This window comes from Mauremys mutica, chromosome 2 (genome assembly GCF_020497125.1).
Source record: "Mauremys mutica isolate MM-2020 ecotype Southern chromosome 2, ASM2049712v1, whole genome shotgun sequence".
NCBI classification, from domain to species: Eukaryota; Metazoa; Chordata; order Testudines; family Geoemydidae; genus Mauremys; species Mauremys mutica.
The window spans coordinates 137,484,870-137,512,846 of NC_059073.1; the positions used below are offsets into that span (position 1 = coordinate 137,484,870).

Below are 27,977 nucleotides of genomic sequence, written 5' to 3' on the forward strand. Positions count from 1 at the left end.
ACCGTGTCATGGTTTGGGAACAGCTCTGGGAAATGAGTTCTATTTCTGGCTCTGCCACTGACTCACAGCATGGCTTGAGGCGAGTCACGTCTCCGTGGGCCTCAGTTTCCTCACCTATGAATTGAGCGTGATGCCCACCTGGCTTGTGAGGCTAACGGCAGTAATGTTTAAGGAGTAATTTGAGATCCTCAGAGGGAGGGTGCTAGAGAAGGACCAGGGAAGATGATAAGATTAATGACTCTAGGTCTGAGCAGAGCTGAACTTGTGTTAGCAGTAAAGAGCTCCATGTTTCATCATCACTCACACAGGCTTGTTATTCTTCAAATACTGACTCAGATGTGTCCAGTGCTTTGATATTAGGTTGCTAACAGGGATACCAAGGCAATCATGGGTGACCTGACACTCAGACTTGGAAGGGAAGGGGACTGGAGGGAAAAGAAGAGGGAAACAGAGGTGCAGCAATGAACATGTTTTAATGTCAAATCAGGAAACAGACCACATCAACCAGAGTCTTGCACCAAGTGAGATGTGATCTAGAGGTTAGAATGGGGAGAGGATGGGCCTGGAGCCCGGGCTCCTGGGTTCCATCCCCAGATCTGGGAGGGGAGTGGTGTCTAGTGGTTAGAGTAGGGGGGACTGGGCATCAAGGCTTCTGGATTCTATTCCCAGCTCTAGGAGAGAGTGTTGTCCAGTGGTTAGAACAGGAGTCAGGACTCCTGGCTTCGTTTTCTGGCTCTGCCACTGTTTTATCCTATACGTTTGAGGGAGTACTGGGGCGGGGGGGGGGGTGCTGCTTCAGTTTCCCCATTTGTCAGTTGAGTATAACAAGACTTACCCACTTGATAGGGAAAGTGTTGCAGGACTTTAACTAATGAATGCTAATAAAGGAGCAGGTGCCCCTTTTAGATATGGTTATTTTTATGTTATTTCTAAGCACTCGCTTGCAGGATTTCTGAAGGAAAGTCCTGCACAAACCCACTTGCCTGTCTGTGTTTTCACCTCATGGCAGGGATGGTCCCATACAGCCCAGAACAAAAACAACAGCTCTCCACACACTATTTTGGAGAAAACGTGGGTGGGTGCACAGATGGCAGGGGCAGGTCTCTGTTGGGATGAAGATGTTAAAACCATTTGCCAGGCACTCAGATATGAGAGATGACCATATAAGTACATTGGTTAGATACATTAGATATTAAATACAGAGTATTCATGCAGATAGACAGAGGGATATGCATGCAGATAGATAGAGAGATAGAGAAGCTAAAGCTTTGGACTGACCAGAGTTTTAACAAATGGAAGCACAGTTATGTCCTGTCTACACTACAACTCTAAGGGCAGGTCTGCACTACATCAGTGCAGCTGGACCAATGCAGATGCGCTACGCTGACAGGAGAGCACTCTCCCATCCGCATAATTACTCCACTTTGGCGAGAAGCATAAGATATGTTGGTGGCAGAGTGTCTCCTGCCGACATAGCGCCGGTGTGGACAGCGCGAAATTTGCATCACTGAGGGTAGGCTTTTTCACACTCCTGAGTGATGTCAGTTAGATCGACTTAACCAGTAGTGTAGACCTGTTGTGACTGGATCCTGCCCCCACTTAGTTATATTTAGGGTACAGATGAGCCCGTGGTCCCTTTACCAGGTTTCTACTGAAGGCTCAACACCACTCTCAGGGGTCCATCTCTCTCCCATCTAATTACAACGGGGGGCAGATAGGGAGTGAGGCTTCCATCCCCTTAGGGGGGTCTCTCTCAGGATGTAATCGCCACTTCAGACTCTGGTCTGTTCCCAAAGCTGAGTGGGAATGATTCAATGGTAAAATCTTACACTGAGTGGACTGTACCAATCAGAGAAATAAACAAGATGTCACCATACCACGATCCCGAGTTGCATCAAAAGTATCTCGAAAGGAAGGAAAGTCAGTTTTTTACATTAGATATACACACACACACACACACACACACAGAGCCTCGGTAATTAACTTAATAGGTTTCTTACAGAATGCCCGTGTGAGTGATGTTCAACATATTCAAGTGTTGACAAGACAGCACTGAACTGAACGCCTACACAATGGGCAAAATCAGGCACTGAGCTCAGACACACCTTCATTGTCTGAAACTTGTAGTAAAACTACAAAACGGCATTGTGAAATAGCTGCCAAGCACTCGGGGCAGAAGCTCACAGGCTTCCATTCAGCTAACGCTTTAACCCTTCAGCTGCCAGGGCAGAGGGGATGCAGCCAAGTTTTATGGGCGGCTGGGGAGATTGTAAATAATATGTGGAAAATACTTATGTAGCGCACATATGCTCTGTCTCCCAGACTTACAAAAATACTAGAATATATATAAAAAGTGCATTTATAAACAATGTAACAAGAGTTAATAAGGATTAATAGATGTCATAAGCATGTTACAGACATGAATAATATGTGTCATAGCTAGTTATAAGCCCATCAGTAGAAGGTGTTATAAAGATGGTTATGAGCAACCTGTTGACTTGTTGGGCCATATAACAATATTTTAACCCTTTATTAACCATTTATATGTTTAGTAATCCTTTATTAACCATTTATAAATGTACCCTTAATACAAAGTGTGACCTGGTATTCTACAGTAATAATGGGACAGAAGACTGCAAGAATATTAACATAAATTGTGATGTTCCAGGGTTTGCTTCTGTTCCTTTTGAATTCAATGGGAATTTTCCTGCAGATTTAAATAGGGGCAGAATGGGCCCATGGACCCATTACTCTAGAACACAAATGTGTATTTTTATAAGGGGAGCCAGGACAGGCTTCCTCGCCTCCAGCATCTTCTCCAGTGCTTTGTCCAAAATGCTTCTAGGCACAGGCTTCCACCCACTGCACATCTTTGTAAACCTCACGTGCGGGAAATGTTCCTGATATTCAGCCAACTTTTTCCCCTGACTTTGGTTCCAGTTCAACCCATTTAGGCCCACCCTTAAATCCAGCCTTACTCAGTAAGATACTTAGCACAAGGCTTAACTTTAGGGACATGTTTATGTCCAGTTGACTTCAATGAGACTTACGGGTGTGCTTAGGTGCTTTGTTGAAGGACGGTTTGTTGAATGCAAGGCTTTACTGTCATCTCATAACTCTGAATTATAGCTCCTTGTACCATTAATCTCCACAGTCAGGAGCCAATGCATGGGACAGCAGGCATCTGCTGCAGGGGACACCAGTCTCTCCTTTGGAGGCTGTCCTATAATGTGTCAGAGAAGGGTTCACTTGACAGAATTATCAGGAAATACATAAAGAAATAATCCTTCACCCCGCTCATGGTTGGCCTCCGGAAGTCACCACATTAGGTCAGTTTAAATGCTGTGGCTAGCTTCTACCAAGGCCAGGTGGTTTTATAATCAATAGCATTGTTTAATCTAGGGGACACTGTGTTTAATATTTGGGGCAAAGGTTAATCCCTACCAGGACCAGGGAGCAATTCTGTGTCCCCACAGCCCCATGTAGAGCACCGCATTTGAGCATTGGTCATTGCAGTAGAGCAGATGAATGACAGGTTGTTTTTGTTTTTGAAACATTAGATTAGTGGTGATGGCTGCTTGCAAAGGGCAAGGAGAAACTCTTGGTCACAATTACTTTAATTTCAAGTCAAGAGAACAATAAAACAAGAAAGAACAAAAGTAAGGTCTCAAAGGAAGAGCACAGCGTGTGCATGGGTCCTCGGTGACAGTCTGCACTGAACTGAAAGCAACATGGCTGTCTGCCTCTCCAGACAGGAGAGTCCTTAGACATTTAAAGGTGCAGTTCACATAAAACAAAGACATGAGACTGACATATCTGAACACACCACAAAGCACGTAAGGCACTACGTTTGAAATAGAACAGATGCATTATGGGTTGAGAGATTTTATTTTTTGGCCTTCCTTTGAAGCATCAAGTTTTGGCCATTACAGGAGATAGGACAACACAACAGGATTGATGAATTGATGGTTTGATGATCATCCAGTGTGGCAAATTTTAGAGCCCCACCAAGCCTGGAAGGATGGGGGAAATGTCTCATGTCAGAAGCCTGATTGGGCTCCCTCCCTTTCACTATCACTAAGAGATCATCTCCCGCTAGCTCTGGGGACAACTTTTAGTGGAAACTGGGGACGCTTCATGCACCTTGCAGCAACTTCCAGAGTGGGCCATGGGCCCGTTCCAAACCTGTCGCATCAACTGGAAACGAATCAGCCTTTGAGCTGTATCAACAGGGGACAGGAAGGGCTGGTCACACGCCCTGACACCAGGACTCCCTGCAGACGCACGGCAAATCTCACGGCCCTAGGCAGCCCGTAGCAGAATGCCCCCCGTTTGGCTGGTCAAGCAGACTCCCTGATTTGCAGGACTCAGAAAGGGAAGACTCTGAATGCACGTTTCTTGGAAGGAGATGCAGGGAAACCTGTCTTGATAGAGGTGTCTTGCAGCACAGGGTGGAGGAGATGTGTGCTCCTGCCATTTAAGGATGGTGTGAGAGTCAAGGAAGTTGCCTAATAAGGGGGCGAGGGGCTTCTGTACAGGTTTTGCTGGATTGGAAAAGCACTTCCCAGTCAGCTGGGACCCGCATTATACAATTCATGGAGTAACAGAGAACGCTGTCATAATTATGCTAATGAGCTCAGAAACCTGTCAGCTCACTCCGCTTCCCTGCAAAGGCTCTCCTCCCCCTCCCCTCGCCGCCTCTCTGTTCTGCACTGCCAACGTGCCTCACAATGGCTGGTCTCCTGTTACAGCTGCCAGTTGCTCCACAGCTGCACCCTTTCACTACCACTCAGAGATCATCTATCTCCAGCAGGCTCCGGGGAAAACTCTTTCCGCGGATGCTGGCGACGCTTCACCCACCTTGAAGTAATCTCCAGAGCAGGTGGGGCGCCCGTTCCAAACACATCACATCAAATGGAAACGTTTCAGCCTTTGAATTGTATCAACAGGGGGCTGGTTACACACCCTGACACCAGCAGGTTCAAGCACTTCTGTTCTTTGCTTCCATGCACTTTTCCTTTTCCCTGTCCCCACGTGCATTGGAAGAATGATGGATAATGCACACAGGCGCTCTCCTTATTGGCAATGCTTTGCACTTATATAGACAGTGCCTTTAATCCAAGCATTTCAAAGTACTTTGCAAATAGGAGCCATGCCTTGCAGCAACCCTGGGACATGGGGAGCTATTAGTATCCCCATTTTACAGATGGACAAACTGAGTTTCAGGTGGCTTGAGTTTGGAGTAGAACTCAGGAGTCCTGGTGCACGTCTTGCTCCAACCGCTAAACACACTTCCACCTTCCCTGTTAGCAGGGGGACAATTATGATAGCATACGGTTTGTTTTATGCTGACAATATGCTTGGTGATGCACAGGCCACAAAATATGGCTAGTCCCTACCTCTAGAGCCTACAGTCTAAGCAAGAATGCTACAATCTAAGCCAGAGCTGGGCTACCGGGGAAGAGAGCTGTTTATTGCAGATGGAGCTTGAGTTGCAGATCACTGAATTCACAGGGCTATGGTGCCAAGGAATTATGGATTTAGCTCTGTATTGTTAGGGAATTAAAGGTTTACCTGAGTGTTAGGGCTAGAGGCTTGGAAGAGTTTTACACGCACATTAGATTTATAGCTTGGAGAAATTTTAACACAGCCTGATTTTCCCTGCCAAGTGGGATTTCAGCAGAGGCCTGCACGGTGACTCCATCTGATATGTGTGCAGGCTGAATGATTCTATGAATCAGGGACTCCCCCCGTGCAGAGGCTGGAACTATAAAATATATATTTCTGGATGGAACAGAGCTGAACAAATTTCAGAGCCCAACCTTGATCCTCCCAAAGTTTAAGGGGCTTGTACAGATTCGATTCGATTCTGTATAGATTCCTATACCATGCTCATCACCACAGTATCTGAGGCCAGGATCTAGCTTATGCCTTAGTTAATATGTAACACGTGTTTGTATTAATGTGACTGTTGGTATTTGGAAATGTTCTAGTGAGGAGCATTTGAAATTAACCCAGCGTGTGTAGGAAGCCTGCCTGCAGCTCTAGCACACAGGGAGACGAACCCGGCCTCCTGTCAAGCTAAGCCAATCTCCAAAGTCCTTGCTGGGTAATTGATAAAATTGTCTTTGCACTAAGGCGGCCCTTTTGCCCCAATTAGTGTCTCTCCCATCAGAAATGAAGCACAAAGGCTTCAAGGGAGCCATTAGATGAGGGGAAGGCTCATGAAAATAACCAGGACCTTGCTGACTGATACGCATTTCGAAGCCTGAAATATTTCAGAGGCTAAAATAGAGCCGGAGTCCCCTGGTGACATCTCAGCCCTGTGTCCCCAAGGCTTAAATTCAGCCTGTAATCTTGGTAGAGATGAGTTTGGATGAGGTACCCTGTTAAAAATTGGACTCCTGCAACTGTCAGGTGTCGCATGCACAGCAGCACCTGGAAACGCTACTCTGGGTGACCAGACAGCAAATGTGAAAAATCGGGACTAGGGGTGGGGGGTAATAGGAGCCTATATTAAAAAAAGACCCAAAAATTGGGACTGTCCCTATAAAATCGGGACATTTGGTCACCCTAATGCTACTGCTCAATGAACACAGTCAGATGTGCCTCTGTCACCAATGAGAATGTCGGCGCTTTGCAGGGCACAGGCCTGGCATGCTGGGGGAGCAATTTCCCCAAAGCCCCAAGCAATGCGAGGGGGTCTGAAATGGGTAAGAGACAAACTAGTGGAGTCAGAGATAGGGCAATTGGCTGGCAGTCACCAAGTAATCAGGGGATTATATCACAGGCAGATCACACTCTCTTCGTGACCTGTTGCATGCCTTTTAAAACAGCTGCAAACGAAGCATGGCACACATACATGTGGGCGCGCTGTAACGTAATGCCTCGGGGCTGGGTGGCTCAGCCACGTGCTCTGGAACGCACAGCCCCTTCTTGCATCCCATGGAAGAGCGCAGCAGTACAGTACAAGCTCCTGATTGCAGTGGGACAAGGGGCAACGTTATGTAACATCTCTCCGGTTACGTGGACGACAAGCACTGTTGGAACAGAGTCGCCCGGGATGAGTTTTGGCAGCTTCGCGACCAGAATGTTGACAGCCCAGCCCTGATGGAGCTGAGCTATATGCCCTCTGTTGGCTAGGCCCTGCCTGTGCCACCTGACGCTTCCAAGACAGGCCAATCTGGCTTCATGTCCTACTTGACCCAAGCTGCAAAGTCTGGAGCTGGATCTTGCACACTGTAATAATATTCAGGGCTGTTTAGATCTAAAGCTGCCCATTAGACAGATAAGGCTGTCTGAGAAATCTGGAACCAGGTCTGAGTTCCTGAGTGCACTCGTAAAGCCGAGGGATGGTTAGCACTGGGCAAAGAAAGAGGATAGCCTCAAAGAGCAATCGCTCTCCGACTGAGCTGGGAGTAGGATCAGGCCTTAGCAATACAAGAATCCCTCTGGGGTGTAAGGCAACAGCCACCTGGGGGAGGGGCATGGGGAATCTGGCTAAGTCCACCCTAGCAACCTCCTAGTCTTACCAAGTGAGCCGGAGAGAGGGACGGTGTCGTTAAGGCACTGGCCTTGGTTCTGCTACAGACTCCCTACTAGTCACTTAGCCTCTCTGTGTCTTGGTTCCCCGTCTGTACAATGGAGCTAGCAATGCGCCCTTGGTTTGTTTTGTATCTAGTCTGTAAGCTCTTTGGGGCAGGGACTGTTTCTTGCTACACCTCTACCCCGATATAACGCTGTCCTCAGGAGACAAAAAATCTTACCGCGTTATAGGTGAAACCGTGTTATATCGAACTTGCTTTGATCCACCGGAGTGCGCAGCCCCCCCCCCCGAGTACTGCTCTACCGCGTTATATCCGAATTCATGTTATATCGGGTCGTGTTATATCGGGCATGTCACAGCACCAAGCACCAGGGGGCCCTAATCTTGCTAGGGCTGCTGGAATACAAATAACCATTATTACCATTTGCATCCATTCTTACTGTACTGCAGTCACCCAAGAGGACCCAGTCAGATCAGGGCCCCATTGTGCTGTGTGTTATACGCACATGGAGTAAATAACCCTGTCTGCCCCAGAGAGATTTCAATACCTGGGTCTGGGGCACCAGAAGAAGGGGCCAATGTACTACATAAAGACATGGTCTTTGACTTGAAGAGCTCACAAGCTAGCTCCGGTTATCTATTGCACCCTTATAGGGTTCTTTAACATCCATGCATGATTCCAATGCAGTAAAATGCTGCAGAGCTCAGCTGGCCTCCTTCTGGAGGATGAAGGGCTGAAGCCGACACTGAGCCAGGATTAGAATCGCATACCTCCCAGCAGCCTGGGTGTTTTCAAGGCATCCCTAAGCCACCTCCTCCACCACCTTTCCAGCTTCTCTGTGCGCTCCCTGCCCAGCAACGTGGGCTGCCGTTGGGTGGGAACTTGGAAAAGCTGAATGAAATGGGGATGGCGTATTAATGAGGAGGGATCAGGGCAGGCCAGACCCAGACTGCAGGATGCTGAAAGGGAGCAGTAAGGCAAGCGGGGCTAAGTGTGGACAATGTGGTTCAGGGCTGCTGAGCGCCTGACGTGACCTGTGGGGGAAGGAGCTCGGGAGCCTGTGCTGGGCTCGGTTTTACGCAGCACTGCCGTCACCGAGGTGGGGATAATCAGACTTAAGCAGCAGCAGTAACCGTCTAATAAGGTTCAGAGTAAACACAGGGGTTATTATTAAAGGGAGTAAGATGACCCCATCTGGTGACCAGGTGGTGCCCTTAGTGTGCCGTGGGATGGGCTTTGCATTCTCCGCAGGGCCCTCTGTTTCCTTCTTAAGGCAGTCTAACCTCTTACATGCTTTTCTGACTCACAGGGCACACTGAGTGAGCAGAAGCTTTTCTTAATGAGTGACACACAGTTGTTGGTACGGGTAGTGGGGTTGAGTGGCTAGAACAGGGGACTCAGGACTCCTGACTTCTACTCTTCATAGCAGTAACGCTTAGCTGGTATAGAGGGCTTTCAGTGCTGTAGTAGCTGTGTTAGTCCCAGGATATCAGACAGACAAGGGGAGGGGGAGGTAACATCTTTTATTGGACCCACTTCTGTTGGTGAGAGGGACAAGCTTTTGAGCTTTCAGGTCAGAAGAGCTCTGTGCAAGCTTGAAAGCTGGTCTCTCTCACCAAAAGAAGTTGGTTCAATACAAGATATTACCTCCCGCACCTTGTCTCTCTAAGAGAGGACCTTCCATCCATTGAGCTCAAAGGACTTTATCTCCATTTTTGCAAATGGGCAAACCAAAGCACAGACCGAATAAGCTTGCCCAGCAGACTGGTCGCAGCACTGGAATTAGAATCCACTGCTCCAGTCTCTGTTCTGCTGATTGGCTGCATGATCTGGAGAAAGCATTCCACTTCCCTGGGCCTCAGTTTCCCTGTCCTTGAGGCTGGGGGGGAGCATTTGCCCCCCAGAGGTGTGAATCATCATGCACTTTCAGCTCCCATAGTGGACAGGCACCAGAGAGGTGCAAAGTAGGATGATGATTATTAATAACTCAGCTAGTTCGTGATCCAGTTTCTTTAGAGCTCTTGAAGGAATGCCACCTGGGCCTAGTGATTTACTGCAGCTTAATTACTCCAGGCATTTCATCATCCACGTCTTGTTTTTGATGTCTGTGTGTCTGACAGTGCCTCACCTTCATGACTAAGGGAGCCAGGAAAACTATAAGAAAGAAAGAGAGGGAGGGAAAAGGAGCCGTGTAGCCAGGTGTTGGGATTACCCCAAGGCGTAAATCTGGAAGTTCAAGTAGGAGTCCACACGCTTCTCATGATGGGAGACTGGGTCCACTGGAGTGCAGGGAGTGTCCCAGTATTCACGGGATAGGTAACTGAACAACAACCCCGTGCACAGCAGGTTTAAATATGAAATGAGCAAGTGGGGTCAGGAGGTTAGAGCAGGGGACTGGGAGTCAGAACTCCCAGGTTTGTTCCTGGCTCCAGCCAGGAGTGGTGTCCAGTGGTTAGAGCAGGGGATTTAGGAGACAAAACTCCTATGTTGCCATGATTATTGATTAGTATTTTGAGTGACACAAACCACCGGTTCCTCGGTCATTTTGCAGCATTCTCACAGATGGATATTCAGGCTTTTTAATTTTGTTGCAGATGTTTTTCCAGCCAGTTATTTCTCTCAGGTTTCTAAGCTGGGGAGGGCTCCTGCATCTTCCTGCATGGCCTGACTGATGTGCCTTGGAATTGAAGGGCCTGGTCCAGGGCTCATTGTAGTCAGTGGGAAGACCCCCATTGACTTCAGTGGGCTTTAGATCAGGCCCCTAAAACTCACTCTGCCTTTGCAAAGGGGCAAGGTTTTTTTCTGCTACACAAATATTTGATGTAGGCCATTCACAGCTTTGGGATATAGTGATCACTCAGAGACAATGATCAAATCAGGGCTTGCCAGATGGAGCTGGTAATAGGATTCCAGTAGTACCTGGTCTTAGTCTTCTTGAGGGAGGCCAAGGTTAAGGAGTCAGAAGTGGAAACAAAGGGCCAAACGCTAAAGGCGCTGGATGTGTACTGGGCAGGTTACATGTCAGTAACGGTATAATCTGAACAGTCAGGGGGTAGGAGAAGATACACATTCTGCCACTTCAGAGCCCCTGTATAGATCTTTTCTCAATTCAGCCCAGAGCTCCTGGGGAAAGAATACTGAAAACGCTAAGATCTGTTGCACCGGAACCAACTTTGCTTGGGTGAAATCACTGAAGATGGATGGGCAGAGAGTTGGCAGAGAGATTAGCACTGAAATAACAGAGGTTTAGGCGAGAGGGGAGGTATCATGGGATTGAGGAGGTGGGAGGAAGGCAAAGAATGGGATTATGTTTAAGAACCAATCAAGGTGGAAGCCAGGAAATAACAGGCCAGAGATGCAAGTTTAATTGTGGTGGTATGTGAAATCCTGCAGACATTAGTGTAGTATGTGACTTGTAGGGCACCTGGAGAAATAGAGGCTGATAATGTTACTCAGCAGGTTCCCATAAAGGGTAAATACTGCTGGAGAAATCTGCTGGATTTTTCTGAGAAGATAATGCCAGGAGCAGCCAGGGTGAAGCAGCGGACATAATCTTCCTGGATTTCAAAGAGGCATTTAACACAGTATGGTGCAGTAGACTGATGTGCAAGGTTAATATACAGAGCATCCTTAAATGGATAAGGAGCTGGTTAGGTGGATATTGTAAATCTATCCACCTCAGTACTTAAAGGGCCCCTGTCTCCATAGTATCTGAGCAATGATATCACAATCATTAATATACTTATCTCTACAATGCAGGCTCACATTTGGGAAACTGAGGTACAGAGCCAGATTTTCGAGTGCTCAGCCCCTGAAATTAGGGTAATTTTCAAAAGAACCTAATAGTTTGGGTTCCTGTTGGGAGCTGGGTGCTTTTGCAAATCTGGCCCCAGTTGTGGGTGCTGAGCATTTGAAAATCTGGCCTTATACAGCTCTGTGCCTCAGTTTCCCAACCTTTCCTACCTCAAACAGGCATCAGGAAGATAAGTACATTAATGACGGTGAGATCCTTGCTCAGGTGACTTGGCCAAGGTTAGGCCAAGGTTAGGACCCCTTTGTAAGGGAGAGATCCTCTCAAAGACTCCCCTCCCCTTCCCAATCCCTTTTCCAGACTCCAATTGGTGCTCCAGGGAGCATAGTACAAGCAATGGCTCAAAGTACACATAAAATAGAGGGGGAAAGACCAAGAGATGGCTGCTTACAGAACTATATCTAGCTGTGCAAGGTACCAATATGGCCCCATTACCACAGTATCTGAGCACCTCACAATCTTTAACGTTTTTATATTCACACTCCCCGTGTAGCTGGGCAGTGTTATTACAGGAGAGAACTGAGGCAAACAGTGGCTTGCTTAAAAGTCCTATCTCTGCATCAGTCAGTGCGAGCAGAGGGTGGCAGAAGCTTCAGTGATCACATTCAGCAGAGGAAATTCCAAGAATACTTGAAGTATGGTCAGATGGTCAGAAAAGTGACAAGCAGGACTGGTCGGAAATTGTATGTCAAAAATGTTTTTCAAGGGGGAAGAAAAAGGCTTTTTAGAGAGAACAAACATTTTTGCAAAAGTTTTCATTTCCTTCTGTTTCTATTTTTTTGGTAAAATGAATCAGAGCCAATATTTTCATTTAATTTGGAATAGAATATTTGCATTGCTTTGAAAGATCAAAAAAATTATCTGAAATATTTCAGATGAAAATTTTATTTTCCACAGAAAATACTTCACATTTTCCAACCACCCCTAGCGACAATAAAGTGGCACCTTCTCATTCCTGTGTTTCTTGAAGTCAGATCTGCATACCTTACTGACCAAAGCAAATTTTCACCCTGGTTAGTCCTGCAGCTATAGGAAAAGGAGCTGGATTGTAGTCTGGCTCCAGCATCACCTAAGTTCTAACTGCAGGATCTTTATTACTGGTGTCAATCTAAGAGACTGCAGCACCTTAGCTAACTGCATCATTTATTAGTGGGTAAACTCACTATGTTAAGATTAAGCTTCATTTTAACAATCATTCTTAGTTCTGATACAGCAATTTCCATCCGTACATCTTTGGTGTATTAAAAATGTGGGTCAGTGTCATTATCTGCATGATACAGGTGGGGAAACTGAGACACAGAAAAGCTGCTTGCCTATGCAGCCAATTGGTAGCAGTACTGGGATTAGAACTCAACTCTCCCCTCCCCTCCAGTAATCATTGCTGGTCCCCATGTGGCTGCCAGATACATGGCCTCGTGCTGCGGAATGGGAGCACACTGTGTTAGCAGGGTGCATTGCCAGCGCCCTCGAAGCACCAGTATGCTGCTGTGTCTGTTTGCTGGCGTATTCATATCACTAAATGTTGGGAGGCTTTTGGCATCTCCAGCGCAGATGCTACTGTGAGAGAGGCCCCCTCATCCCACAGAGCGGCTCCAGCGGCTAATTAGAAATTCGGAACGTTAAATAAAGTATGGCAGTTTCACACTTCCAAACGGGAACAGTGATGCAGGCATCATCTGCTGATCTCCAGCTACTCGAGGGGAGCGGAGACTGCGCACGGTGGGGTTACTGGAACTCGGCTATTGATGGGGGGGCAGAGAGGAGGCCATGTAATGGCTGGGTCCTTCAGTTGGGGTCTGCAGGCAGGAGTCGAGGGGATGCTGCTCTTTGTTTGTCATCGTTTGAAAAGCTCATCTGACACCTTGCATTAACTCTCCAACACAGCCAGGCGGGGGGGGGGGGAGTAGAAAAGGCAATTTAATCTGCTTTACAGCATGCCAGAGTCAGGGAAAAGCAGATTCCATTCCTGAATCACACACACCGCTCCCCTCCCAGACACAGTCCATGCAAAACTCTGAAAAGAGCCAGCGCAACTGGGTGTGGGGAGCCAGGACGACAAAGCAATCAATGTTCATAAAAAATGTATTTCCCTGTGTGTCTTTGGCCTGGTGCAGCCCCTTCTGCTCACTGCTCTGTTTATACATGATAGACAACTAATTAACATCCAAGCCTCTTGAAAGGTCTTTTCAGAGGTAATGTACTGACAGATTATGTCAGTAAGGAGCACTGATTTGTCTAAGCAGTGATCACATTGTTTCAGACTGAATGAGGTGAATATTAAACTGCTTTAAATGCATTCTTCATAAAGCACTAATTACATACTCCCGGGGGAGAACGGGCAAGGAATACTAAACAGCAGAAAAGTCAACAGAGTTCTTTTTATAGTATGTTGCTGGGTTCTGTGTTTTTCTGTCTTTCTTTCTCTCTCTCTCTCATTTTTTTTTACAGTAAAATCACAGCACGCTGAAGAATACACATTTATAGCACAATGGTTCACATCTAATTATATGGCAATCATTAGTTTTAAGCTGAGTGTATTATATTTTCTTTGATATAGTGTGCCCCTGGCATCTCTCAACATCCAATGCTTCCAATGCCAGAATTCTAAATCCCCCCACACTTTAACAAATGATTTTTTTCCTCAGTACAGTTTGCTTATTGTCTTTTTTAAAAAATCAGATTTAAATTGGCAGGAATAAAGCGGGGGGGAGGGGGCAATCTGTGTAATTAAAATAGAACTCTGCTCCCTTCCTCCTAGACCTCTGCACTTTATTATTAACTAGGTGACTGTACTGGGTTTTTAAAGCACAGAAAGAAAAAGAATGGTCCATTAATGAATTCCAGCAGATCCTGCTGAACTCCTGGTTTGGTTTGCACAGCAATCCCAAAAGGATGAAAGAATTTACTACGCTGGTTGGTGTTATTTTTTAATAGCACAACTGGGGGATCAAAGTAACCACAAGTCAGATACTCAAGGAAAATAAAACAGAGAAATTCTATTATCAAAATGAGATCAAAAGAAGTAGAGTGTGGTGGTGCCAACCATCTCTGCTCCTGCCAGTGTCTTCTAGGAATCTGATCGCTAGCTTATGGCAAAGTCATAGAACCCCAGAGAAGTTGGAGGTGGAAAAGCATTAAGTCATCTAATCTGTTCCCTTAGCTAAAGCAGCCCTGTTTCTCTACTGTGTATCATCCAGTCCAGCTGTACATGACACAGGCAGTGGGTGTTACACCACTTCTCCAGAGATGAGTGTTCCACAGTCTCATAGGTTTTACTAGTAGGCAGTTTCCTCCCAATATTCAACCTCTATTTTCTTGGGTTGATTTCCTCCAGCCAATGCTAGTGACAACCCCTGCACATTCCCAAATTGATCCTAGATTTACACCTTTAAATACCCATGGGCAATTGAAAAATAAGTGACTAAAATGATGGAGGATAGGTCCATCAATGGCTTTTAGCCGAGATGGTCAGGGATGCAAGCTCATGCTTGGAAGCCAGAAGCCATTCCAGAAGCCAGAGTGGAAGACAGGGGTGGATCACTCCCTAATTGTCCTGTTCTGTACACTACCCCAGAAGCTCTGGTTTGGGTCACTATTGGAGATATGATATCAGGCAAGATAGACCATGGGTCTGACCCAGGGTGGCCATGCTTATGTTCTTAATCATCATGTCGACCCAGTGCCAGCAGACATCTTGCCGAGCTGAACATATTTAAAGGAGCTCCTTTAGGCCCTGATTCAGCCCAGTATTTACATTGATTTCAGTGCGACGGCTCTTGTGCTATTCAGGCATGTTATTAAGTGCCCTGCTGAATTGGGTGTAATATAATATCATGGCCTGGAATCTTTTCTCCTTTAAATCAGTTGTTCGTGATTAAAGACTGGCTCCTAATATGGAAAATGTAAAATTTTCCAAATGACACACAAAGATTTAGTCCCTCCTGCTGATTTACTAAATATTAAATAATAATAAAATGATTGGGAGTTATATAGAGCTTGTTAATCTCCATTGCATGGAGACGCAGAGGAAAGCTAAGCAACTGTTCCAAGGTCTCAGGAAGTCTGTAGCAGAAGCAGGACTTGAACCCAAGCTTCCTGATACCCAGGCCTTGTCTGTAACCACTACACCACGCTGCCACTTATGACTGTGTGTGCTATCAGCCAGCATTCCAGGCACCCTGTCATTGCTATGTGAGCAGGTCATTGTATATGGCATGGGCTGTACCAAGTTGATAGATTCCTTGTTTCTGCTCACTAACATTCTTGGCTCAGCTACTGAACCATGGAAAAGGAAACTGTTGGTAAAATAACCCATTTGCTGCCATTTTTACGGTCCCAGAAGGTGTGCCCCCTCGGGGCTCTGCTGTTGCCCAGGCTGCGGGGATGTCACCCGTGAGGATCGTAGTTCATACGAGCATGTTCCCAAGTACAAAATCCATCATGTAGCTACAGTGACAATGTCTAATGCTCCCTCTCCCTGCTTACCTTGATGCAACAAGCCTTGGGAAGCGCTGGTGGTAGAAATGGATTTGCAGGCTTTGCACCCATTACCAGCCCTTAATATTCATGAGGCTGCCTTGGGAAATGCGTTAGGTGATAATAAGGTCTGAAAACAACCCTCGGGGGACATGATTTTGTGATGTTAAGACAACATGGGATCAAGCTCCCATAATAATTACGAGATGGAAAAAGTGCACTTATCCATGACAACGGAGAGGAGCAGAGGTTGAACAGCAGCAGAAGTGCCGCCATTCTATTCAGCCAGATGATTAGGGTCTTGGACCTGCCGTCAAGGAGAGTTTTGGTGAGTATGATAACATCATCTCAATTAGAATAAGGTCTGGTATTAAAATAAGGCCTCCCTGTTCCTTCCAAAGGTCATGAAAACAGACTGCTATTATTATGATTATTGATATATTTTATGGCAGCACCTAGGGACCCCAGCCATAAACCAGAGCCCCATTGTTCTAGGGTGCCGGACAAACAAACAGCCCTGCGTTGAAGAGCTTGCAATCTAAGCATAAGCTCTTTACGGGGTATTCCGGCTCCCTACAGTTCCAGATAAGGGGGGAAATCCTGGCCCTATCGTAGGGTGACCAGACAGCAAGTGTGAAAAATCGGGACGGGGGTAATAGGAGCCTATATAAGAAAAAGACCCAAAAATCGGGACTGTTCCTATAAAATTGGGACATCTGGTCACCCTGCCTCATTGAAGTCAATGGCAAAACTCCCATTGACTTCAGTGGGGCCAGGAATTCACCCTTCCATGTTGGGCTGATGTTGAGTGTGGGGTACATTTTGGGCTGAGGGTCCCATCCAAGAGTTCTTTCTGTCTGCCTACTCTATCTGTATTTCAACGGGACCTCTACACAGACATCTACAAAGACTCGATCTATGGGAAAGACGCATGGAACAAAGGGTAATGTCACCGCCTCCCCTACTGTCAAACCACTCCGCCAGCTCATCTGTTCCCTTCAGCATCCAATGTCTTGGCTTGAAAAACTTCCCTGCTCCCACCCAGGCCCTGGATCTTGCTCTCATACACTGGGGTAAATTAGGAACAACTCCATTGACACAAGTGGAGTTAAACTGGGTCACAAGAGCAGAACCAGGTCCTCTCCCGCAGCTTTGCTCCCCTTCTCCTGTTCTCTCCGTACATAATGCACTGATCTTCTCTCAACCATTTACCACTGCTGGGGTGTGTGTGTGTGGGGGGTCTCCTCTACACCACCTGCTGCCTAAAACAGCCTCCCTGCATCTCTTTGACTCAACATCTCCAGCTCTCATTTCATGTCACAGCTGAAGACATCCCTTTTCTCTGCTCTGCACCTCAAGTTCTCGCCCCTCTGCTATTTTAGCTCTGTTCCATGCTTTGACATACAAGTTCTATTAACGAAGCTATATGAAATGGGGTCCCATTGTTTTGCACCAGCATCATTTCTAATGGGTAATTCTCTCCTGTTCATCTAGAGAGTACAGTACATTTCTGTATTGTATCATATTAATGTGAGCATTATCATGCGGGTAATTAACCATTGGATCAACTTATCTAGGGATGTGCTGGATGTGGCATCATGTGGAGATCAAGAATGGCTGTCTTTATAAAAAGTTTGCTTTAGCTCAACCACAAACTATTGGGTTAGATGCAGGAATTGCCGGGTGAGTTGCTCTGGCCTGTGCTGGGCAGGACGTCAGACTAGATGGATCACAGTGGTCCCTTCTGGCTTTAAAGTCTATGCCTCTACAATGCAATCTTATTTCCTCTCTGAAAAGGACTGCTCGCCCCCTAGTGGGCACGGATGGCTTTGAAATTGTGTGAGCTTGTAGAGGCCATGTTTGCAGTCCATTAGCAGGAAGAGTCCCCCTTCCTTGTGTCCACTTTTGGGGTTCTCATGCAGCAGGTACTGGGCTTGGTTCTCCACTCCATTACACTGGTTTCCTCATCCCTTCAATGGATCCGGGCTGTATTATCACCGCCCGACAACATAAAGCCATTGGGGCAGGGCAGTCAGGTGTAACCTGCTGGTCAGTATGAGTTATGCATCCACCTCTGTGACTGACCCACAGAGGATATGGGTCTGCTAGAGTGTTGGCTCTTTAGCTCAAGTGACAAGCCCATGCTTTTAGCTCTGGAGGGCCCCCTGTTAAATTGCCCATGTCAGCCATCACAGGGCCTTTGCTCCTAACAACTTCCCTCAAGGCGTTGTGGGTAAGGACTGAACCTTGAACCTCTGGATCTTAAGGCATGAGCTACTATCTCGTGAGCTAAAAGACTAGGTCTGTTACTGTCTGGACTATTGGAGGGCGACCAAAAAGCCACCCTACTTTAGCATGGGTTACACACTCCCTCTTGCTGGGCATAAGAGTGGGATAGCAGTTCAAATCCCCACACATTGGGTAACCACATCACTCTTCAGGCAGAGGTTTATGAGGCTGCTGACTTGTCTCCACTAGCATTCCCCAACCATTGCTACCAAGAGTGGGAAATCTCTGGCCAAAAGCCTAGAGCAGACAAGACCCAATCCTGTTTGTTGCTTTCCTTCTAGGTACAAACTTCTTTGGAAAGGAAGAGTCAAGGAGCCTTTAGGTTTCCCCCCTCCCTTTAAAGAACATGAAAGAATCTGATAATTACTTCTATCTACCACCCAACTGTACTAATTACCAACCTATTTCTTCACAGTATGACAGACACAGGCTCTCCAAAACACATAGAGATAAATTAGCACTAATTGGTTTTCCTCTGGCTGTTTGAATTAGTATTTAAAGCTCCAATTACAAAGCAGAATAATTACTATTAATGTCCTGTCGCAGTACAAAAGGCAGATCTCTTGAGAACTAGACCAGGTGTATTATTACACTGATTACAGAATATTTAACCTGGCTCCTTAAGACAAAGGTGCAGGGAAACTTTAAAAAAACAAAAAGGCAGATGGTTGCTACTTCCTGCTGGGAATGTGGAGGGAGGGGGGTCTTTCAAACCTGGGATCAGGGAGGTACAAAGGCATTGAAGAGAAACTGAGTGAGGGAGAGAAAGAGCAAAAAGGAAGGGAGGGGGAAGAAAAGAGGGAGAGAGAAAAAAGAGAAAAGAGCAGTTATGACAGAAAACAAACAGCTTTTTTTTTTGTTGTTGTTGAGAAAGAAAAAAAAATACAGCCCTGAAAGAAAGATGCTGTAAACATCTCTGTGAGATTCTGCTGGGAACAATGCGGCCGACACACACACGCTCCTTGGGAAGCTCTTTCTGGCTTCCACTTTCTTGACATTTCGTTTGCGCTAAATTGAGAGACTTTAGGGAATACAAATAGCTGCTGTCTCTGATAAAGCTCAGGAGTACAAAAGACAATGAGAGCTGATGCTTCAAATGGCTCTCCTTCTCCTACCCCTTCCCTTGGGCTCCCGGCCCTCTGCTGCTCCCCTGGCCTGGGAGCAGACTTTCTGCTCTTTCCCTGTAGGCCTCGATCCCTCGAGGCCTGGTGTCTCTAGAGACAGCCAGCTGGCTTGGAGGCAAGTCAGGCTGGGTGCATTCCTCTGTGCTGAGCAGTGCCTGTCCCTGCTCTAAAGCAAAGGGTGGGAGCCAGGATGGGGTGGAAGTAGAGAGTTGGCTTATCAGAGAAGACAGGGATTTCTGTGTAATCGTAATCACGCTAAGGAGGTGCTTACTCACATGGTCCCCTCACGGGCCTCACTCCTGCTACTATGTACAACGCTCGACCACTGTGAGTTTGCAGGATTCAAGCCCCTAGTTAGGGGAGGGAGAGGAGGGGCCCTCTGACTTTCTTCCATTCTGGAAGACCTTCCTCCTCCTCCTAATGGTTGAACACATCTGGGCAATGTTCTCCTCCACAGGAAGGGGGCTGGTACTCCTAGCAACAGCTGAAAACATCTTCACAGAAACATCTGGGGGGGTCTGTGCAGGGCACATGCTAGGACACTCGTGCCCAAGAGTAGGTGGTATTGCTGGTATTGCGGCCAACATTCCTTCTCCCCGAAATAGATTCTGCTGTCCAAAGGCGATGCATGAGCTTCTGCAGAGGGCTGATTTCCTTGCAGAGTCATTGTTCTGCCTAGCTAATCTAGCCTGTTCCTTGAATATGAGGCACTACGTAAAACAAAATTCTCTTTGATTCTATTCCAGACCAGGAGTGTTGGTACTTTCTCCTTTTTGTAGCAAACTTTCTGGCTGCTTCTAAGTCACAGGGAATGGGCTGGATGCGCTTTAACTTTCTGGAAATCATGGAACTGGGAAAAAGACTCAAAATGTCAGAATGACAAAAATGTGATGCTCAAGAGGAAGGAATACGGCTTGGTGGCATCTGCACCTGCCACCCTATAAATCTCATCCAGCCAAGACAACTCTTCCCCCTAAATGTCCTGCCTGCCCTTGTGATGATTCCCGTGCTCTGAGACTTCAGGTCTGCAATGGAGAGAAGGGGCTTATCTGAAATCTGTCATTTTGACAGGCAGGCTCCCTCCTTGTCTGTCTTTAAATTGCAATGTAGGGCTGGAGCAGGGGATCCCTTGGAATTCTGCAACCCTCAATGCCAATTTCCCCAACACAGGATTCCATGGCAAACATTTATACGTTCAGTAACCTTTCTGCATCAGTTGCAATGTATCTGCACAATGTACAACTGACTGCAGGATTCCAGAGAACATCTAACGTGCGCGCGCGCACCCCCCCCACACACACACCTCAGATGAAAAATCCACATTTGAACTGCTTTTGCCCAGAAGCCCAAATCTGAACACCAGATCCCCATATCCAGATTTTGGGAAAGTTTGGACCCAGATACAAAGTTAGCAGCCTGAATACACACTTTGATCATTCTTTGATGGAGGACCATTTGCTGGGAAGGAGATTTCTTCTGTGAGGAGAGAAGCTTTATATCAGACCCTTTCCTTGGTATCTTCATCTTGCATTTTGGGATTGCACTGGGAGGACCAACTACACCATTGCAACTGCTACTCCAGCACTTGCTGTCTACACTGGCTCTGCAATGGCACTCAGGGACATGGTAATAGTGAACACCCTACCTGCTCATAGCTCATGGTGGTGTGAGGGCTGGTGTACTGTTGCTAGCACATATGGGTGGTGTGTTACAAGCAGGCTCTGGGGCTCTGGAATAGGCACGGCTTTAGGGACCCTTGCTAACTCCTGTGGTAGCGAGGATCTCTAAAAGAATTAAAAGCGCGGCGCGAGAGGAAAGGGTAGGGGGAGAGAATACCAGGGCTGGGCAGAATTCCCAATAGTCAGAGGGATTTGGCCAAATGGTTCTAGTTTTGGCCCATCACTACATGAGCAGAGGAAAACTAACTGCGGGGTGTGGCCAGTTCATCTCTGCTCCCACCTCTCTATATGCCTTGGCCTTTGCTTGCTCTGAAGCTCACTCACCACCTGCTCTTCCATGATCAGGAGCGCCTGTACTCCCAAGATGACTTAGGGGATCTTTCCCTCTTTAACATTCAGCTGTCTCCTTTCATTTAACTCCATCTCCAGCCTCCCTTTCTCTGTGCGTGAGTCACTGTGCCCGGCTCTCGATGCCAAATGTTGGGCAATACTTTGCATTGAGGTTGCCATATAGTGAAATTGTATTTTTCATTTAGGCCGGCGCAGGGCAAGTTAACTCCACAGTTCTGTAGACACACCTGCAGCACCCCCTGCTGTTCCGGTCACATTGCCACTCTGATCACAGCTCTGCCAGTGCGCCTCAGCATTGATGTGAGATATGCTGCTATTCCCGAATGCAGAGCTAGCTGAATGCACGTCATTCCTCACCTGCACTCCCTGTTCTTCCACTACTGCCCTATGCCCCAGCTCGGCCGGTGGTCCACAATCCACACCTGGAGCATCCTCTGCTATTCCTGTCCTGGTCCCCCTGCCCTCCCCTAACAGCTCTTCCAGTCACCTCGTTCATCACCGTGAGCACCTTATGCTAATCTAGTCTTGGGCCTACCCCCAGGTCTTGCCCACGTGCCTCGGCCCTGACCTGCTGCACTCCCTTCTGTTTCAGTCCAGCCTCCTGCTCCCACAGCTCTGCCAATGCAGGCACAGCTCATTCATAGCACCTGCTGTTCCAGTCCTGACACCCTCCTTCACTTGCCAATACATCTCTATCCTGACCTGCAGCGTCCCTTGTAATTCAATGTGAATTACTGCAACAGCAGAAGGCTCTGCCAATGCACCTCTAATCAGACTTTCTTCCACCTTACTGCAGGCCTTTCTTGAGAGCAAAGTCCTTAACACGCCAGACTACAGCATGGCTTTAGCATGTAGACAACTGTCCATTAGCAATAAGGAGTTGCTTACACATAATTTACTTGTGATTGGATAGAATTACACCCCAGCATGCACAGAGCACTGGACTGGGTCTCAGGAGATCTAGGTTCCATTATTGCCTCTGCCACTGACCAGCTGGGTGACCTTGATCAATTCACTTCACATCTCTGGGCCTGTTTCCCCTCCCACCTTGTCTATTTAGACTGTCAGTTCTAAATATTTGTTTCTGGCAGTGCATACGTACAGCACCAAGCAAAATCAGGGCCTGATCTCAGATGGGGCCTCTACGGCTGATTGTAATACAAATAATAATAATAGATCTTCAGAGGGGATAATGTGCTCCCCTGCTGTTCCACCTGGAGACAGAGTTCATGGGGCCCATGTGGTGGCCTGCATAGCAGAGCCACTCTGTCTGCACAGCAGACATCTCGCAGAGATCAGACAGCTTCCCAAAGTGGCATGAATTGGTTGGTCCCCTCCTCCCTTAAAATCTTTTTGTCTTTTTAGCTCCAGACATTTTTTATCACACTTACATTGAGACTCCAAACACCAATAACACTTCATCATTACCAAGTACAATTGACAGCAAATGCTCCCTAAATCTTTGTCTGAATGCTCCCAGACAGTCTGGTGTGGCTGCAACAGAAAGGAGAAGGAAAGGGAATGGTGGGTAGAAAGGTATGTTGGATGCTATTGTCAGGGGAGCGTTCGAGGGAGCAAAATTTTATCCTTCCACAGGCAAATTCTAAAGCCAGCGCCCAGGCTGCGGGAGTTAAGTTTGCTCCCCTGGCCGATTCTCAGAGAACTATAGAAAGATCTGCCCATTGGCCATGTCTCACACAAAGGGCCAGTGCAGGATTGGTCCTGCCGACATCATCCCTGTGTCGTCATGGGGAAACCCCAGGCTCATGCCAGCTCCGTGACCTGCTCTGGCTGCGGTGGGAGGAGATGGGAAAGAAAGTGTCGGTCTGGGTGTGTGAAGCAAAATCCCTCCTGCATGAGTTTACACAGCCCTGTTCAAACTGCACTGAGATGAGTCTGCACAGGCTCGTGGGTGTGGAGTGAGGGGGGGAGCTGGGGAGGGATTTCTTTTTAAGAGACAAGGTGGGTGGAATGCGGGGATGCCAGCTGGCAATGGACTATATTTCTACTGACAAGGCTTTACCCTGTAGGTGTGAGGAATTCCAATTAAATATTCAGCCTATTTGTCTGCGTGTGGGAGAGGGTTTGCTGTGGAGGAGGGAAGCCTCAGACGCAGCTCAGTCGCTAACCATTAAAAGAGAAATTAGCTCAGTTCATCAAGGGAAGCTAGTGGAGGTTTTTCCTTGGTCTCATCCCTCTCTCTCAGAATCAGCAAGGAGAAACTGTTGACACATCAGGACGGGCTGCACTTGACGAGGATAAGAATTCCAAACAGGTACCAAACCCTCCTCCAAGGGATTCTCATTGCTCTCGAAAGGTGGACCCTCTGGAGACCTGCTACAGAACCAAGGCTGCCCAGAATGCGAGTATCCTGGTGGGGATAGGTACATACACAAATGAGACCACCTTGCTCTTCTTTAGTGTAGGCACATTAATGACTCACAACGCCTCTGCTGGGGGAACCAAGGCACAAAGAAGCAGCGGCTAAGGCCTAAATTCTCAAAAGCCATTGGGAGCGCACAGCACCTTTGAAAATCAGGCAACAATATGCCTTGCCCCAATAGCACAGTGACTTCCTTGCACCTCTGGTCCCACTGCCCCAACCGGAGCTTGGGGTATCCATTTGCTCCCATGGATGGATGGAGGCTGAGAACGGGATAGTAGCAGAGCTGCATAGCAGCCTCAGATGTTGCATATGCTTGAGGCCAACCTGTATGTTCCCTAAAGATTTTTAATTTGCCACTCTCTTGTTCTAGCATGAAACCATCCTAGAGCAAATCCCTGGGCCTCTGATCATTGGGGGCTGTACAGTAACAAGCTATACAGAATTAATTGCTCTTGCATTTACTGTCGATCTCCTTTCCAAATCATTAGCGATATATTAATTAATCCACTCTAACTGGAGGCCCTCACATTAGGATGATCTTTTTAAGCCTATCAGTGGTGCCCTGCACTGGTGTAAGCTTCAATGATTAAATTCTCTTTCCCTCTTGTAGTGCCTGGCATTCACAAATCAGATCAATGGGACTTAACGATTTTTCTTACAAAGGTAAAGTTTATTTGGGGTGATGTCTCGAATGGCTGGAGGTTGGAATAAAGCATTTGGTGACAGGTCTCTTGTAATGAGCTGGAAGAGTTAGATGTTTGGATAGCATTGACTGTAACATGTCCTTGGCTTCATGTGTACAACCCCGCACATATTCTGATTGACCCCAAACCCTTTTTTAAATTTTCCTGCCTGGAGAATTTTGAAATGTTGGGGGTTTGCTGCTAATTGGAATGAATGCAAATTTCAAAATCTCCAAATCCTTTGTGAAATAGAACTTCCATCCTCTGCCCAACTCAGCTCGGAGCAAAAAGATGCTCATCTAGCAGGAGGATGGGCAACAAATAAAAATCTACAAATACAATCTAGCTAGACAGATACTGGACAATCTAAGCATCATGTTGGATGAAATGCCCCTGCCTAATGTGCCCCATTATTTATTTATTTAGATTTAAAATAAATACCTCTCTCCCAGGGTCTACATACAATAAATACAGTTATATTAAACCTCACCAGTACTGAATTCAACTCCACAGGAATTCAGACAGCCAACCAGCCTCCTAACCCCCTGCATCATTTAGGAAGCACACCCTCAGCCTTCTCCAGAGACCCCATCAAACAGCTGTAATAGAATCATTGGGCTGGAAAAGACCTTGAGAGGTCATCAAGTCCAGCCCCTTGCACTGAGGCAGGACCAAATAAACCTTGATCATCCTTGCCAGGTGTTTGTCCAACCTGTTCTTAAAAACCTTCAATAATGGGGATTCCACCACCTCCATTGGAAACCTGTTCCAGAGCTTAACTACCCTTATAGTTAGAAAGATTTTCCTAATATCTGACCCAAATCTCCCTTGCTGCAGAGAAAGCCAATTACTTCTTGTCCTACCTTCAGTGGACATGGAGAACAATTGATCACCGTCCTCTCTATAGCAGCCTTTAACATATTTGAAGACTGTTATCAAGTCCCCCCTTCTCCAGTGCTCTGGGACATCACCTGTCCTCCATGAGTTCTCAAAGATAATCATGAATGATTCTGCAATTGTTTCAGCTAATTCCTTAAGTACCCAAAGGTGCATTTCATCAGGCCCTGCTACCTTGAATACATTTAACTTATTTAAATATACTTTAACTTGTTCTTTCCCTGCTGGCTTGTGTTCCTTCCCCCTTGTTGTGAATTAATTGTGTTAAGTGTTCGGTCACAGTTTACCATTTTAGTGAAGAATGAATCAAAATGGACATTTAACAACTCAGCCTTCTTTATGTAGTCTGTTATTAATTCCCCTTTCCCACTAAGTAGAGGACCTACACTTTCCTCAGTTTTTCTCTTGCTTCTAAAGTATTTATAGAACCTCTTATTATTGCCTTTTATGTCCCTTGCTAATTGTAATTCATTTTGTGCCTTAGCCTTTCTGATTTTGTCCCTAAATGCTTGTGCTATTCTTTTGTACTCCTCCTTAGCAATTTGTCCATGTTTCCACTTTTTATAGGATTCCTTTGTGATTTCGAGGTTATAAAAGAGCTCGCATTGGAGTCACATTGGCCTCTTACTACTCTTCCTATCTTTCCTTTGTATTTGGATAGGCTGCTGTTTTGTCTTTAATATTGTCACTTTGAGAAACTGCCAGCTCTCCTGAACACCTTTTCCCCTTTTTCTGCATGCCTCACAAGTCACAACATTTGGGCTATTTCTGGCCAAGGTGGGGAGCAAATTCCCGACACTCAGAGCCCTCTTGGAGTATGCTACCCCCCCTTGCTGACAATGATGGAGCAACAATAGAGATAGGCCATTTGAGGCAAAAAGCCCTAGAGTCGGTAAGACTTGTGAGATGCTTGACCTGAGCAGCTATGGTATCAATACAGAACGGTGGCTGCAGCAAGCCAATAGCTGTGGAAATGATGCCCCAGGAAAGAAAAAAAACAAGAATGAGACAGCCCGCTGTCTAATCTGCCAGGCCTGGGTAATGCAAAGGTGGATGGCTGGGGCAGAAATAATGCAGCAACTTAATCAAAAGCCTATTTCTCCAAACCATTACATCAAATGGTTGGTGTGCTGTATCGCCAAGGAGAGAAGCCAGCTTTAATCAGCTGAAAATCCTCATTGCCAGTTTCATTAAGGAACTAAACTGTTTCTTTAAACTCCATCCATGCCACCTACAGGCTGGTTAACCCAAACCAAAAGGCCAGCTTAAGGCCAGCCATTGTGACACGAGAGGTGCTTTCATTGGTGACTTTACTGATGCACCAGAGGACAGCTACAAAACTGGTTAACAGGGAGAAGGCTTGGCTAATCCCCTTCCGCTGCTGTAGCCACAAACAGGATGTTCGGCAGATGCTCCGTGCTTGCAGCAGTAAGGTTCTACCCAGACCCTGTTCTACTGGTGTAGCTCCCCATGCCAAAACCATGACCCAGAGGACTGAGCTTGATAGAACTCTTCCGCACCATTGGGAATGGCAGAGACTGCACAAGGGCTATCAGGCCCCTTGTGGGTATATTGGGTACAGAGCATTAATAGCACAACAGTAGGAACGGTAAATTGGCTAATATGCCATCACACGGAAATGTCTGGCTTGCAGCTGATTAGAGAGGTGGCAGATTCTGGCGCAGCAAAAACAGAACTCCAGCTTGCTGCACATTTCACCCTAGAGAAAAATCTCCTTTCCTGTGGGCTCTTTGGAAGGATGTGGTCAGCTCTCCACACTCCATAGAATCCCCAAGTGGCATCCTGGAGTGCCAGTCTGTCTCCTAGAAGCACAGAGATTTTGATTACATTACCCTTCGGTCCAAAACCAACTGTGGAAACCTTGTCCTCTAGGCTGACTTCTCAACCAACAAACAGCATGTGACAAGGAAAACCTGAAGGGATGAGGGGAGTGGGAAGGAATCAAAGAAATGTGCAGCCCCAAGCTATCCTGGGAAAGGAGGAGACAAAAATCAGTCTTGAATGCAGGTATGAAGACAGACTCGCAGACTGTTCATTATTCTTCGGCCTAAGGGTAAAGCCAGAAAAGGTGATGGAGATACATGTTCTGAGGGCACATTATTACTGTGGGATCTAGTGATTAGAGCAGTGGCCTGAGGGCATGTCTGCACTGCAGAGTTAGCACGGGTGATCGGCACCTGGGTCTGGCCTAGCCTAGCCTGGGTGGGAGCCGCCGCACTGCAAAGCCAGCCTCGAGTTACTGTGTCCACTCTGGCGCTGCACTCACTTGTGAATGGCACTGGGACTTCCGGGGGCATTTCCTATGGTTCTTAGTGCTGCGCTAAGATGAGCCGCTCTATGATCCTTTCCCAGTGAATTGTGGGAGAATGTGGAAATGGGGAGAATTGTGGGATGGCCTGGGAGGACTAGTGGCACTCAAGTGGTTCAGCTTGGGTCTTCACTGCAAAGTAGACAAGTTACCAGCCTCAGTGTGAGCACCACTCAAGCTAGCCTATAGCACCAGGATAGGCCAGCTAGCCCAAGTATAAACACACCACCAAACACTAGAGGGTTTTTGTGTGTGTGGATGGGAGCCGGAGTAGGGGCATCCCCTGAGTAAGCACCTGAGTTCACTGCAGTGAAGACAAGAGAGTCAGGATTTCTGTGTTCTATTCTTGACTCTGGGAAAGGAACGTGGTCCCTAGTGGCCTGAGAGTCAGGACTCCTGGGTTCT

General features: G+C 46.9%; 1 protein-coding gene across 9 annotated transcripts in view; it reads right to left on the reverse strand.

Moving 5' to 3' along the window:
* The window catches only part of PEBP4 (phosphatidylethanolamine binding protein 4), a 212,133-nt gene that overhangs the window by 62,925 nt on the left and 121,231 nt on the right, over positions 1-27,977 (reverse strand). Inside the window, exon 6 of one of the 9 annotated variants that reach the window (XM_045005908.1) lies at positions 23,600-23,648. The exons of 6 other annotated variants lie outside the window; for them this stretch is intronic. In XM_045005908.1, coding sequence (XP_044861843.1) covers positions 23,615-23,648 — 34 coding nt within the window. In that variant the 3' untranslated portion in view covers positions 23,600-23,614. Of the gene's footprint in view, positions 1-23,599; positions 23,649-23,678; positions 23,731-26,936; positions 27,067-27,977 lie in introns of those variants that run through there. 2 more of the 9 variants (XM_045005910.1, XM_045005907.1) reach the window with 2 other exon arrangements.